We start from the raw sequence: 14,375 nt of genomic DNA, 5'->3' as shown, positions 1-14,375 counted from the left end.
GTAAAAATATGAGAAATTGTTCTGGTATAAGAGTAAGATCTCTGTAACCATCAAGAGAATTTTTCTGCACTGGGTTTTCTTCTTGATCAGCCCCAGTTGTTTCAAATAGTTTTCTGGTTTAGAAGGGTGACTGTAATATTCATTAAGAGGACAAGGAAAACTACTGATTAGATAGATAATATTTTCCCCCTCTCTAATAAAGTCCTAACCTCCAAAGTTATAGTCTGAAGAAAAAATGACTAAACTGTAATTAACTTCAGTCTCTTTAACAAGAAATCTGATGCTATGAGAGGTGGGGAGGGCCTACATTTCTTAACAAGTTGCAAACCTGAGCAGAATAAAACTACTAGATAAATAGAAATTCAAACTAACTTATTTTCTTATGTGGAAAACAAATTGTTGTTCTTCATTATGTAGCATTACCCACAAGCATCAGCAGGGCCATCAAATTAAGTTAATAGTGAAGTGAAGCAAAGCCTGCAAAGTGGGAATTTACTTTAAACTTTTTCAGAATTTTGTAGGTCCTTGAACTGAAAGAAATTGAAGTTTATATTTTCCCTTCCTGAATACCACAGCATCTCAGAAAACACTTCCTATAATGAACACAGTGACTTGCCAGGGGAGACATGACAGGATTAGTCCAGTACGTGGAGGTAGCTTAGTGTTGTCCTAGTGCTCATGAAGTGTCTCAGTTTACCCAGAAACCTACACTGGGACTGGACACAGCAGTAGGAAAACACAGATGGCTTTGGCCTGCTGTTCATCCATGGCCCACTAGCCCAGCACACCTAGACCCACTAGCTACCAAGGACACCTTCCCCAGAATTGTGACGGTCAGCAATTCCATGGAAAGAGAAGCAGTTTTTCCCATAAGATTCAATGCAATAGGGTGTGTCTGAATGTACATTTAAACCCACTAGGACAGGATACATTGCATGGGGGATGAAGAAGCAAGACCAGCATAATCAGGAGAAATGGAGGAGGTACTGGCTTTTGACAATAGGTCGACACATCATTGCAAACACACGTTTCCTCCCTGCGTATTCAAGTTTGTGCATTTTGTACATCCCCCTCTCTTCCTCCATCCCTCCCATTACATTAACTCTGATGGGAAAAAGGGCTTTGCTGACAGGTGAACTCTCTATGAATTATGATGATAAGTGGAGGCAGTAACAGCACTCCAAAGCACAGGATACAGGTACAGAGAGCTTTCACAGAAGTAGCATTCATAGTCCTGAAGTGATAGTGCTATAAGAACAGAATATAAGGTCACATTTTAATAAATTTTTCTTCCTTTACAGCCGACTCATATACCCTGGGGTTATAACCTTCCTTATAGCAACTGCGACATTTCCTCCTGGATTTGGCCAGTTCATGGCAGGAGAGGTGAGAGTGGAATGTGTATTAGAAATTCTGTGCAATTCTGCAGAACGATCTCTTCTTATCCTGGGCCCCAATAACTTTGCATCATGGAAAGGGGAAGAAAGATATGGGAGGAGTTTGGACTGAGGAGGCACTATATGATCTCTGCTATCTCCTTCACATAAAACTTGGAATAGGTCCACTTTCTTAAGCAAATAATAAGGAAGATGTTACCCCATGTGTAAAAGTAGTTATCCTTTCACCTGTTCAGGTAAAGTTTTATCTCTCTTCCTGAAGATTAAAAATGTGAATTAAGTGTAGTAATCATGAACTACCAAAGTAAAAATCTCCTCCGCTTTCTTGCAACAGTTAGAATACTTACTCCATTGAATCTCATGACTCATACCTGGTTTTTTGCTGTTCAGTTGATGCCACGGGAAGCCATCAGCACTCTTTTTGATAACTATACCTGGATAAAACACACTGGGGACACTCAGATCCTAGGCAAATCTGCTGCTTGGATCCATCCTAAAGTCAGCATCTTCATTATCATCCTGCTCTTCTTCCTCGTGAAGGTAGGAAGCACTGCTCCCTAGGTCAATCTCCTCACACATCCTGATGCATGACCTTGATATTCACTATATAGATGCTGGTAGGGAGGACTACATTAGGAAAGATTTATCAAATTCCACAAAAATAAATACTTGACTAAAAGCTCCCAGATATATTATCTGATATATTTGATCTAAATAAATTTTGATACAGTCTATTTTATATTCCTGACTACAGATAGGAGACAAATAAGAATATGTGAGGATCAAGGATTTGTTACGATTTCTTTGTTTAGCATAATTTGATGAAGAAATACATCTGAAAACAGTTTTACTTCTCAGACAGCAAGAGCAGATTAAAAGTTCTGAGCTGACATGGTGTATGGAAGTTGCAACTGTTCAGCCTTGAAAGGATCAGCTGTGTAACTGATACAGGACAGAACAAAAGAAAACATTGGAGAGAAGAAAACATGGTATTCCAGTTTTCAAAAAACAAGTAGGAAGAAAGATGTTTTCCTAAGATGGAAAAAAAATATATGAAAGGATGAAAATATCATAGAAAAGATCCTATTTTTTCCTTTTTATTGCAAAGGAACAGAAGAGCTGAGGCCACCTTGCAATGTCAGTCAAACATTTCAGTAGATCAGGAATGGACATCAATGAGTGATTGACACAGCTGTTTCCACCTAAAGTAAAACAGTCTATCGAATTTCTGACAGGAGGTTAAGGGTTCTGCTTCTGTGATCATTCTTATTATAGTGTTCCAAGCAGATAAGATCTCCTTTAGTTGAATAAAAGAGGTATGGACTACATGGTGTATCTCTCCCAAATCCATCTGTTTGTTTTTAGAAGAGCTGCATCCTCAGACACTAGATTCATTGGCCTTGTCCTACTAATTAAAGGCTTTCTCAACTCACTAGATAACTGTGCCAAGCAGTTTATTTTTTTCTGGATATGTTCAGAGTTAACATAGACCACATAAACAAGAAACTGCTGTTTTTCCTCTGGGCAAAGCCTTGGCCTGAGTCTCCACTGCACCATAGTTCCAGTTCTCTACAATACAAAGCTGTATTTGGCCAGGTTTGGTACTGCAAAGACAGAACTTAGTTAGCAGTACTCCATTTCTGCAGCTTGCTGGCCTCAGTAGCCAGCCAGGAACTTTTCCTCAAATGGCTTATGGAAGGAATAGCAACAGCCAGTACCAAATTGATGGTCCAACCCATCCTCACAGCATGTTCCTCTATTGTGGGTAGAGAAATGCTGTTCTGCTGGCTCTCTGCCTTCACAGAGAGCTTTCCTAAATATATAGAACTATATCTTGGCTTCATTTTCCCTTTTAAGCCAACTATCCTATGAGAGTTACAATGGTAAAGCCGTCTTTGGTGGATTTCCCCTCACCAAACTAACTGTTAAAGGATTAGTATCTCAGCTGTCTACAGCTAGAATGATCTCTAGAGAGGCATCACCTCCTTAAGCTGGAAGGATTTGCCCACTCTGAGGAGAGCATGATCCTGAAATACCTGAAAGTATTGCTCTTGGTGTGCTGGACCATGGCTATCTCTCTCCTATGGATGATACTGGGGAATTAAGGGATATCTTGCCAGCACATTTTGTACAAGCTTTTGAAACTGCAGCATTCTCTTTCCCCTCAGCTGTGGGAATCTCTTGTCGTATTGCCTGAGAAACCCCAAGCACATTGGCCTTTGAAGTATTTTTAAAACTGTTGCCTCCAGAAGAAGTCTGTATGTGCTGGGCTAAGTCAGTATTTGAATTGGTCTTAGCAATACCAGAACAGATTTCATTATTTTGACCAATGTAGTGATAACACAAAAGGCAACAGACACAAGCTTGAATAAATGAAATTTAGGAGTTATACTTCAGGAAAAAATTTTCTTGACTGTGGGTCAGCAGGAGCGCAAATGCCCAGAAAAGTTGGGGAATCTCCACCCTTCAAGATGTTTAGAACTCACCTGGAGAAGCCCCTGAGCAATCCCATCTAACTTAGGAGCTGGCCATTCTGGGAGAATGTTGGGGAAAAGGCCTCCAGAATTCCCTTTGTACTGAAATCTTTCCGAGTCAGTGAATTTTTGGCAACCCTGTTCTACAGAAAGCTAAAATGTTTGGAGCAGTAGGAAATACCATCTCCTGAGGTCCAAGGCAAAGGAGTTCTCATGTTCAACCATCCCCTTGGTGATTCAGCTTCCCTGCCACCACAGGGGTCACGCAGAGGTCCTCTGCATCAGTGTTGGTGTGTTGCCAGAATTCCTCCAGCTCCCTTTCATGCCTCACAGCCCCTTTATCCTTCACTTTCTGTCTGAACTGCCAGATCCCTCAGAAAGTGATTCCTCACAGATTCATAGGAGGGGCAGTAGAGTGGGGCAGCAGGAAATGCTATTGCTGCTCAGTAACAACTGCACTCTCTGCCTCTGTTCCAGTTCTGCATGTCTGCTGTTTTTACTACGATGCCAATCCCCTGTGGAGGCTTCATGCCTGTTTTCGTATTAGGTGAGTCTCAGTTCTGTGTTACAACATAGATGTCTGACAGGTGGGGAGGAAAAGAGAGTCGCTGCACACATACCCAGCAGGTTTCTTCTAGTGTATGAGGGGTCATCACTTGATCTCTACGACAAGCTTGATTAGCAGTCCATACACCAGCCTCTGAGTCTCTGTTTTCGCCATTCTCCCGACCCCCAAAACCAAATGCTGAGGAGAAAATCCCTGTCCTTCTACATAAGGAAAGCCATACTGTGGGAAGACACGCTGAGCCATGGTCTTCTAATGTCTCTGCCTCTTCACCTACAGAGAAACTTTCATCCTACAATTTGTAGTACTTGCTCTTTTCACCCCTTAAGGCCAGCTAGAAGAGACAACCTCAAAACTACTACCTGCTATGTAATCTATGACTTCTTCATTTCTTCTGACTGAAATGTGATAACAGACAGAAGTTTATTGCTTTTTTAACTGATTTTAATTCCAATAACAAAAATGAAATTACTATTATGGTAATGTTAAGAAAGAGAGGCTAAATTAGACTGAATTATACAAGCTCATGAAGTTCAGCATTAAGTATCCATAACTCAAACATAATAATGTGCTCTAAGGACCTCTGTGTTCTTGCAGGCAGCAACTGAACATGAGTCAGTAGCATGCCCTTGCAGTGATGATGGCTAACTACAGACAAAGTTATATTAGGAAAAACCTAGCCAGCAAGGCAAAGAAATTGGTCATTTCCCTGCATTCAGCATTTTGGACACAATTCTGGAATATTGTGTCATTTTGTGTCCACCAATATGAAAAATCCTTGCAGAATTGTAAAACCTGTCTGGACAAGGCCATGGGTGACTTGATCTCACTTTGAAATTAGCCCTGTTCTGAGCAGGGATCAGAACAAGACCTCCAAAAGTCCCTTCCCACCTAAACTTTTCTGTAAGCTGCAATTCTAATGTTTGGACATTCACAGAATGAGAGTCTGAAGGGCCTCAACTGTGATTTAGACTGGCATGGTACACAGTTTGAAAATATACCCTCCTCCCTGAGGAGCATAGGTACTGCTGTGCCTGATGTGTCCAAGTGGATGAATGAGGGCTCAACTGTATTTACATTCCTAGTATCCTTTTTTCCTCCTGGAATCTAACTTCTGTATTTTGTAACTGAGAACTACTTTTTAGTCCTCAGTGTCATTTTAATGTAAGGTTTGGCTTTGTTTCTGTTAGAAAATATTCAAGTAATTGCCCAGCACAGGTGCACAGGACAGACTGGATGTTCCTGAAATGTTAATTCTGTAACTGTCAGTGATATTTTTCAGGTGCTGCATTTGGACGTCTTATTGGGGAAATCATGGCAGCACTTTTTCCCAACGGAATCCTCTTTGATGATATTGTTTATCAAATCTTACCTGGAGGTTATGCTGTCATTGGTGAGTCTCCATGTCTTTTCTTTTTCTCCACCTGGTCCCATCGTCGTAACTTTCCCGGTTGACATGACATGCTGTTGCTATATGATAGTCTTCTCTCCCTATTCCTTTTCCACCCTACCTGGGAAAGGTGCAGCAGCTTTGACAGGAGCCGTGAGCCACACTGTCTCCACTGCTGTGATCTGCTTCGAGCTGACAGGTCAGATCTCTCACATCCTCCCTATGATGGTGGCTGTCATTCTTGCCAACATGGTGGCCCAGAGTTTGCAGCCCAGTCTCTATGACAGCATCATCCAGGTGAAGAAGTTGCCCTACCTGCCAGACCTGGGCTGGAATCACATAAGGTATAGTTGTCAAACAGAGGTGGAGGCAGGGAGTGGCAAAGAAGTAAAGCAGAAAAGGATAAGACCACAGGAGAAAAAAAAGTTATGAAAAAGGGATAGTACTACAAAGGAAATAAAAAGACAGAAAAGGCTTGCAGCGCAAAAAAAACAAGTGGTGGAGCAGAATTAGAGTTCATACACAAAAATAGAGACAAGTCCTCTTTTTTCACTGGAAGCATGGGTTTGAATGACCTGCAGTGTTACTGAATCTATATGAAAATTGCCAAATTGCTTTAATTAAAAAAATTAAAAATAGAGAATTTAATTTATCTTAATTCAGTGGGGTTTGAGTTTTTTTTTTCTAGTGATTGTTTGAAATACTATTTTATTTGGATATTTTTCTTGAAGCAAAATTCAGTTATTCATATATACAACTTCCTCTCTCTAGGATATGTAATATACATAGGTAAATACATAAAAAACATCTATATATATGTGTATATTTTTTGGTGCAGGGTAATGGGGTGGAATACAACTGTAAGGAATACCCAGTTAGTCTGCATTGATCCTGTTGGAAAGTCCTCTGGTTAGTCATGCAGAAGATAATTTGGTATTTGTAATTTCAACTTTCACTTTTTAAAGAAGTGGTCATTTATGTATTTCTTTAGGGAATTTATCGCTAGGCATTGTTAATACGTTAACTCTTCCTCTTATTGTCCACAAACTCACAGCAAATACAATATCTTTGTGGAGGATATTATGGTCCAAGATGTGAAATTTGTCTCCTCCAACTGTAAATACCGAGACTTGCAAACTGTACTCCAAAGCACCACAGTGAAGACTTTGCCTTTGGTGGACTCACCAGGTAAGCAATGTGAAGAAACTTGTCTCTCCTGAAGACTGTCTCAGCTTAAAGAGACAAAGAAACTAGCTTTCAAATTACATGCTGTGAAACAGAGAGTGTGAACCTCCTACACAAAAAATCTCCCTAAAATTCTTTCTCTGTGGATGATGTATGACAGCAGGCTGTTCCAGCTGGTCAGACAGGTAAGCTGGAGAGTGGGCGGGATGCAGATATAGCACACAGGGGAGGTGTGTGGGAAGTTTGTAGACTGAACTGAGATAACAGGGCCCTCCTGGGATCTTGCATTAGTAAAGAGCCTCCTTCTGACGTGGTGCTGAGGAGTGGCACAGCTCAGGAACGGTGAGCTTCCTTCCCACAGCCTAGTAGCAACTAGCACGGCTGGTTAATGACTTTTGTATAGCTCTAGACAGAACGAGCCTGAGCACTTTGAAGAGCCTTGAGGGAGGAAAGGGACATTCAAAACCTTGAAGTGGCTTAATGGCTTCTCTGCTCCGTGTTATGCAGAAACCATGATCCTTCTGGGGTCTGTAGAGCGATCTGAACTGCAAGCTCTCCTCCAGAGACATATAAGCCCAGAACGACGACAGCTCCTCAACAGAGAAATGCAGCAGAAGCTGTCTGAGGCACCCTACGATGGATACAGCCAGGGACCCTGGGCAAACCTGCCAAAGCTGAAGCATGACTCCTTTGCTTATGTTGATGAGGATGAGGATACAGATGAGAAGGGAGAGGTGAGGGAGACAAGTGGAGAGACTGCAACACAGAGACTGCTTAAGAAGCAGTAAGGCATTTGGAGGGGCTGAGAAAGAAATGACACAAGGTGGACTTTATCTTCTCTCCTTTCCATAACAGCTGCCTCGGTCCCCAAGTCCCACTCCCAGTTACCCAGAGGAGCCAAATGGCCTGACAAGTCCTCTTAAACAAATGACTGAAACTTTGGAGCCCCAGCAACACTCAGGTATGGTAACTTCTGGCATGCCTCAAACACATCCTAGCCAGCTTGGGGCAGCTTTCACGCTAACTGTGTGTACATGCCTGTGCAGGGTGCTAGTTTCCCAGAGACTGAGAAAGAGCTTTCTCTGCCGTTCCAGTATTAAAGATACTTTCTTAGTGCACCTCAAAATCAGTGTACTGTACCTGGAAAGATCTTCTGTTGTGATCCCTCAGAGAGCATGGCCAAAGTAGGCCCACTAAAGATGCTCTCTCTCTTTTAGTTCTCCCCACTTCACCCTTTGCAATAACATCTCCTTGGACATTTTCTGGAGAGTCTGCATGGAAGGTCTCTTGGCTTCTTCACCACATGGATTAATTTCCCTGGGGAAAGCTGCCTGAGATCTAAACATCTGCACTTGGTTTTTGAGTAGCTTAGGCTGTTGTTCAGCCTTCTCCAAAACTGAACAGTTCCTCCCTTAGATATGCCCCTCTTTGATTCAGCTACATTAACATGGTGAACAAATACTGATGTATTGCGTTCTTTGTTTACCAACCCAGCCTATATTAGCTTTGCTCTCAAGACTGTACTCATAGCACATTTCTGATTCATATATCATGTGTATTTGATACAGGATGATGAGTTGTTTTTCTCCTTTATGCATCCTGAAACATGCAGAGAGTGAGTAAGCACAGAGATGTAGCCCAGTGTTGAGAACAAATACAGAGGATAGGGCTCTAGCTCATGCTTTTAGGCACCCAGGGGTTTGCATATAATACAGCATATAGCACATTCTGGTTCATTAACATCCCTCATGTATGACTAAACCTCTAAGGCATAGAAAAACCCATGCTATGCTTTCACAGCAGTGGAGTGCTGGAGCAGCCATCCACCTTCCCTACCAAAGCAGAAAAAGAATCACATATGAAAACAAGGACAGTGTGTGAGACATTTTATGTGAAGATAGTACTGAGTGACCCAGGAACGACAAGAGGAAGTGGTACTGGAATGACTCCATGAGGCCTTGCTGTTTGTAGTTTTCAGCTATCATTGTTTCTGACCAAAATTCCTCCACAGCCTTGTTTACAACAGCATGAAATTCTCTCCTGCTCTTTGCTAACTCTTGACTATCCTGCCTGGGAGTATAATTCTGGTCTTTTCGATTCCCATAACTACATTGTTGTTACAACCCATGTTGTAACCCATTACTCCTCATCCCTTTGCACTTTTCACGTTCAGTCTGTTGATATATTTTGTCTTTGAACTATTTCCCAAATTCTTACCTCCTTTGCCACATTTGTCCTCCAAGTCACATTCTCTTTGTGGACTGCAGAAACCTCGTGTCACAGCATTTTATCCCATGATTGCTTGCTGTGTTAGTAGTCCTGCTTTTGGTTTGTTGTGTTGGTTTTTTCTGATCTATGAATATTATCTGCAAAGACAACTTTGTAATGGTTTAATTCCTGTCTTTGAGGAACAGATATTGCACAGGAATATTTATTCTGAAATGTCCCAGACACCACCTTACAAATTCATAGCTAGATTGTGACCGACTCAGCCCTATCCTATCATGTCCCTCATATTATTTCCAAGCCTGTCTTGGGTAAGGGGATGGGCACGGGGCTTTGTACTTTTGTCTCTCATTTGTTCTTCTCTCTTTTCCATGTGTTTGTTCTCATCGTTCAGGCAATGCCAGGAGTTTGAGGCAACTGATCCAGCAGCTCTTGTGCCATTGCAGCCGTCCGCATGAAACAGAGAGCACTGTCCAGGTTAGGGCTACCGAGAGCTTAGTAATACCCCAAAGAAGGAAGGGAATGCAATGGAAATAGAACCTAACATTCAGAGACATTCAGCATTTGGCCAAAACATGGACACAATTATGGTCCTGAACTCTGACAGCATCACTGGGGAACACTCTCCAAAGAGAAAGGATGTGATTACTGTAAAGGACTGTATATCTTCCTCAAGAGCCACTTGTGCTCAGGTGTCAAGGCTGCCACCATGATTGAGTGTGGACATCTTTTTCTCAGTGAAAAAAATTAATGATATTTTGAATAACCTGCAATAAAGTGCAGTTCTATTCCATTTGGCAAACGATTTTGGCTAGACAGAGAAAAATGAAAAATGCTTTTGGCTCTCGCCATGTTAAATGTTATCTGACACGTCTGCACAGGCTTTGTGGATATCATATAGAGCTTATGGGAGACCCATCCACCCTAGAGCAGTGGCTGGACCCCACGTGGGATATCTTGAGAGCATCTAAGTCAGTACTAGATGGCCATGTTTGGGCACCTGAATTGCTCCACCAGAATTCCATGCTGAATTGTCATTGGCAAAGGAAGCACAGCAAGAACAAGGTACACCTTATAATGGATGAATATAAAGAAAACCTAAGCACTCAGTAATATACTATTTGGAGCAAAAAGGGGACCACATGGGGTGAGGAGGCTGTGCAGGTTTTTATTTTCTGTACTCAGTGAAACTGTGTGGGTTTTGGCTGTCCTGAAGAGTGTTTTCTCCTACAGGATCCAGTGGAAGCTGTGGAGACAATGACACCAGAAGAGGTAAGACCTGCTGCAGAGAGAGTGAGGTTAAGTGAGTGCTTCTTTTATCCATTTCCTGTCACTTGCAATACTTCCTGAACACCAGCAACCTCAATGATTGCTACATAAAGCCATAGCTAAAGTAATTTTCTTCTTCAAGTTGCACAGTGGACAAGTCTCATCTGATAAAAGCAGATTGTCCAGCTAGATGTGATGATAAGGCTCTGACTTATCTGACCCACCTTTGAAGTCAGCCCTGCTGCAAGCAGGGTTTTGGACTAGAGACCTCCACAGGTGCCCCATCACCTAAATCTTTCTGTGGGCCTATGTTGTTCCTTCACTTTTTACACAAAGGATCAATTATCTTGCAATGACAAGGGGAAGATGAACTCAGAAAGGAAAGCAAAAGATGTTCACTCCCTCTTTATGCAGGAAGAAGCAAAACCTCATCTTCTCAGAAAACCTCTGAGGTACTGGAATTGCTCTGTTTCCATAGGGACTTGACATCAGGCATGAAAGGGATGGGAAACCTCAGGGGGGTGATACGATATAATGGGCAAGATGAATGATCTACATAGGAAGGAAGAAGCATCAACAAAAGAAGGGGACTAGTTGGGTGCACAAGACAGCAACAATGCAGATCACTCTTCCTTCCTGTGTCAGATAGATGCTTGGGAACAGGAGGAGCTGAACAAGAACGTGTGCTTTGACAGCTGCCGCATAGACCCCTGCCCTTTCCAACTGGTGGAGAGAACTTCCCTGCACAAGGTGGGTACTGATGTCTCCCTGAGACATATATCATTTTTCTCCATCCTATCTATCACTGCAAGTTCAGTTTATGACTTATTTCTTCTCCTTGTCTTCACCTACAACTACTACCAGCAGCAACTTCCACATCTAGTTACAGAAGTCAGTTTGTTCCTACAACCTTCTGTGTGTACCTCCAATCTCCTGCAAAACAAAAGGCTATGTGATAAGAAATCTCAGTGCATTTATTAAAAAACCTTTTGGACACCACATAGGAAATCCCAGCCACTACATTAACACTGTAGTAGAATTGTAGGCCTTGCTGCTGTGGCATTACACTGAGATTTACAATCTACTTTGTCAGTGTGCAGTACTGGAATGAGTACTCCTGGATTTCTCACGGTGTTTCTGTCAGGGTTTAAAGTCTGCCTATATCACAGGTTCTTCACTGAACTGAAGGACAAGGAAAGAGGAAGCTGGATCATGCAACTTCTAGAGTCAGCACAGGATGACTGGGGATTAAAGCAGTCGTATGTCAGGGGAAGAGAGGACTGGCCTTTCACTCGATGGAAAGGAAAAGCGGTCTACTAAAGTGAAAGTGCACAGTGCCTGTTTTTATAAATATTCATTTAATATGAATGGCCAGCATATACCTTGCACAAAATTAATTAATTGCTGTTATCAAGGGGGTAAGATCTCAGCCTTGAGCAAAATAAGAAGAGGTTAGCATATAGTTCATATGAGTTTGGTGTTTTCTAAAGGGCTGGCTGAAGTGATCTGAAAACCACTAGCATTTACCTTTGAGAATACAGGGGTTACAAGAAATTATACCTGAAGGCTGCAAAAGGGGAAGTTTTGTACCTGTTATACAAAAGAGCAAGTGAGAAACTGAAAAAAGAAACAAATCACATTAACTTGGATGCACTCAAAATAGCAGGAGTAAATAATCAAACTATCTGAGGTATGCACAGTTAGAGCTAAATGTAAGAGTACTGACAATGGCAAGAATATAACAATTTACCATGATCAAACTATATTTACGCAGTCTCATTTTCTTTTACATTAGGGTAAAATGTCTTCTTCCTGAGAAATTAGATTTTTCCTAGTTTACACTTGAACATGACATTCAATATCTCATGTGACGTAAAAAAAAAAAAAAAAAGGCAAACACCAACTGTGAAAGGACGACTAAATGTAAGACCATAGGTAAAGTCCAGCTGGAGCTCAGCTAAAAGAAATTGAAGGTTGGAAATACACCACAGATGAGCACCGAGAATGTGGAAAGTTTTAGAAAGCCAGATCTATGAAGAATAGTAAAATAATGGGGTATATTTAGGCTTAAGAAAAGAAGACTGATAACAGTGTGATATTTGCCCTTTCAAGGAGATCTTGCAGGAGAAAGGGAATAACTTGTTCTCAGTGTTCTCTCTGCACTGGATAAGCAGCAACAAGCTTAAGTTTTAACAGAAAATATTCTGGAATAGGAAAAAATAAATCTTCTATTGTTAAGGAAAGCACTGAAATAAATAACCTAAGCAGTTTCTGGCTTTACATAGGCTAGGTCAATTTCTAGCACCAAAATGAAATAGATCTGCGTAAGTCCCCAAATACACAACACAGGGTATTGCACGTGATTCTCTGCCAGATGCAGGATGAGGGTGACCTTGAGAATGTGTTCTCCATCATCAACACATTCCCAACTAGGGCTGCACAGCAGAAGGACCAAAGGGTAGTATTTGGCAGATACAAAAGGGGAAGGAATGAGGTAGTTTCTCACTGGGATAACTGCAGACTTGCGTGCCTTTGTGATTCCCATTTCTAAATCCCAAGTCCCAGCTCTAGCACCAAGTACTATGTAACCAGTTTCCAAGGTCCCTGAAATGTTCTTTTGTGGTTTTGCTCATAGACGCATACGTTGTTCTCATTACTGGGCCTCAGCCACGCCTATGTAACCAGTATGGGGAAGCTGAGGGGAGTGCTGGCTTTGGAAGAGGTAAGATCCCTTACCATCCTCTTAATTAACTGCGAATGTCCCATGGATCACTGCAATACCTTACGGGTGCTGCAAGTTCCAGCTGGGAATATATATATATCTACAATTGCTGCATTTTCAATCCAGTGTTGAATTCTGAATCAACTCTTTGGAAGGCATGTAGAGGAATGGATGACTGCATTTCAGAGGAGGCAGCAGGTGTTGTTTATAGGAATGTTAGAAGGTTCATCCTTTTCATGAGCCACTCTTAACTGAGTGGCTATTGCTGTTTCTGAAAGTGGTGTGGAATTTGGTATTTACCATGGAATTTTTCATTACACGACCAATGTAAAAGATTATCTCCATAGGCCCCAGAGCTAGAGCTGTGACTCTATTTGTGATCCCTTAGCCCTGGGGAGTAGATGAACTTCTGCTGAGTAAGGCTGGATAACCCTTCCCTTCATCTGTTTCTTCAGAAATTTTTTTCTTCTTACAGCTCCAGAAGGCAATAGAGGGTTCCACGCGCTCCGGGGTTCGTCTCCGCCCACCCCTCGCCAGTTTCCGTAATACCAACCGGACTTCCACCAACAGTGAGAAGGTCACTCAGGCCACTCAGGCGTGGAACCGGGAGGACAATGGCATGGTGGCAGCACAGCAAGCAGTGCCTTTGGGCACAGAGAGCCCACTGCCTCCCTGCTCGGACTCCCCCCAGCCCTCAAACTCACATGAAGAGGGGGAAGTCCCATGCTCCACTTCTGCCACTGATACTGAGTTGGAAGAGCTGGAGCTTACAGGGCCAGTTGCTGAAAACATCTCAGACATCCTCAGGGACATAAGCCTACGCACCACTGACCTGGATGAAGATGAAGATGAAGATGAGGATGAAGAGGTCCGCTTATAGCTGGTGTGAGGGTAGTAGTCCATCACACTCTTCAGTGAGCCAGTCTTCTTGTGTTTGCTCCTCAAAGGGAAGCTTTTGGACATTCTTTGCAATCCCCACAGAGGTATGATTCAGCTGCGAGGAGGGGCATCAGACCAACCCTTTCTTCTGCTGCATTGTCTCTGTGCAAAGACTGTTGGGCTGTTGGACTATACACGTGTGTGCAGGCATCGGATGTGGACTGGAAGGTGCCAAAGTACAGGCTCATAATGCTTAGGCTTCTGCTGT

The 14,375-nt window shown here is 42.3% G+C and overlaps 1 protein-coding gene across 1 annotated transcript in view; it reads left to right on the top strand.

Annotated features, from left to right (window-relative positions):
* CLCN1 (chloride voltage-gated channel 1) overlaps positions 1-14,375 on the top strand; it is a 35,733-nt gene extending 21,358 nt beyond the window's left edge. Inside the window, exons 11-23 of the mRNA XM_050331368.1 lie at positions 1,302-1,386; positions 1,788-1,937; positions 4,349-4,418; positions 5,719-5,829; positions 5,918-6,170; positions 6,881-7,014; positions 7,519-7,745; positions 7,867-7,972; positions 9,632-9,714; positions 10,471-10,509; positions 11,152-11,256; positions 13,142-13,228; positions 13,704-14,375. Coding sequence (XP_050187325.1) covers positions 1,302-1,386; positions 1,788-1,937; positions 4,349-4,418; positions 5,719-5,829; positions 5,918-6,170; positions 6,881-7,014; positions 7,519-7,745; positions 7,867-7,972; positions 9,632-9,714; positions 10,471-10,509; positions 11,152-11,256; positions 13,142-13,228; positions 13,704-14,108 — 1,855 coding nt within the window. The 3' untranslated portion in view covers positions 14,109-14,375. The remainder of the gene's footprint in view (positions 1-1,301; positions 1,387-1,787; positions 1,938-4,348; positions 4,419-5,718; positions 5,830-5,917; positions 6,171-6,880; positions 7,015-7,518; positions 7,746-7,866; positions 7,973-9,631; positions 9,715-10,470; positions 10,510-11,151; positions 11,257-13,141; positions 13,229-13,703) is intronic.

The sequence above is a fragment of the Myiozetetes cayanensis genome, unplaced genomic scaffold (assembly GCF_022539395.1).
Source record: "Myiozetetes cayanensis isolate MyiCay16 unplaced genomic scaffold, myiCay2020 scf5-8, whole genome shotgun sequence".
Taxonomy (NCBI): domain Eukaryota; kingdom Metazoa; phylum Chordata; class Aves; order Passeriformes; family Tyrannidae; genus Myiozetetes; species Myiozetetes cayanensis.
Note: the sequence above shows the minus strand (reverse complement) of the source record. Positions and strands in the feature narration are given on the sequence as shown.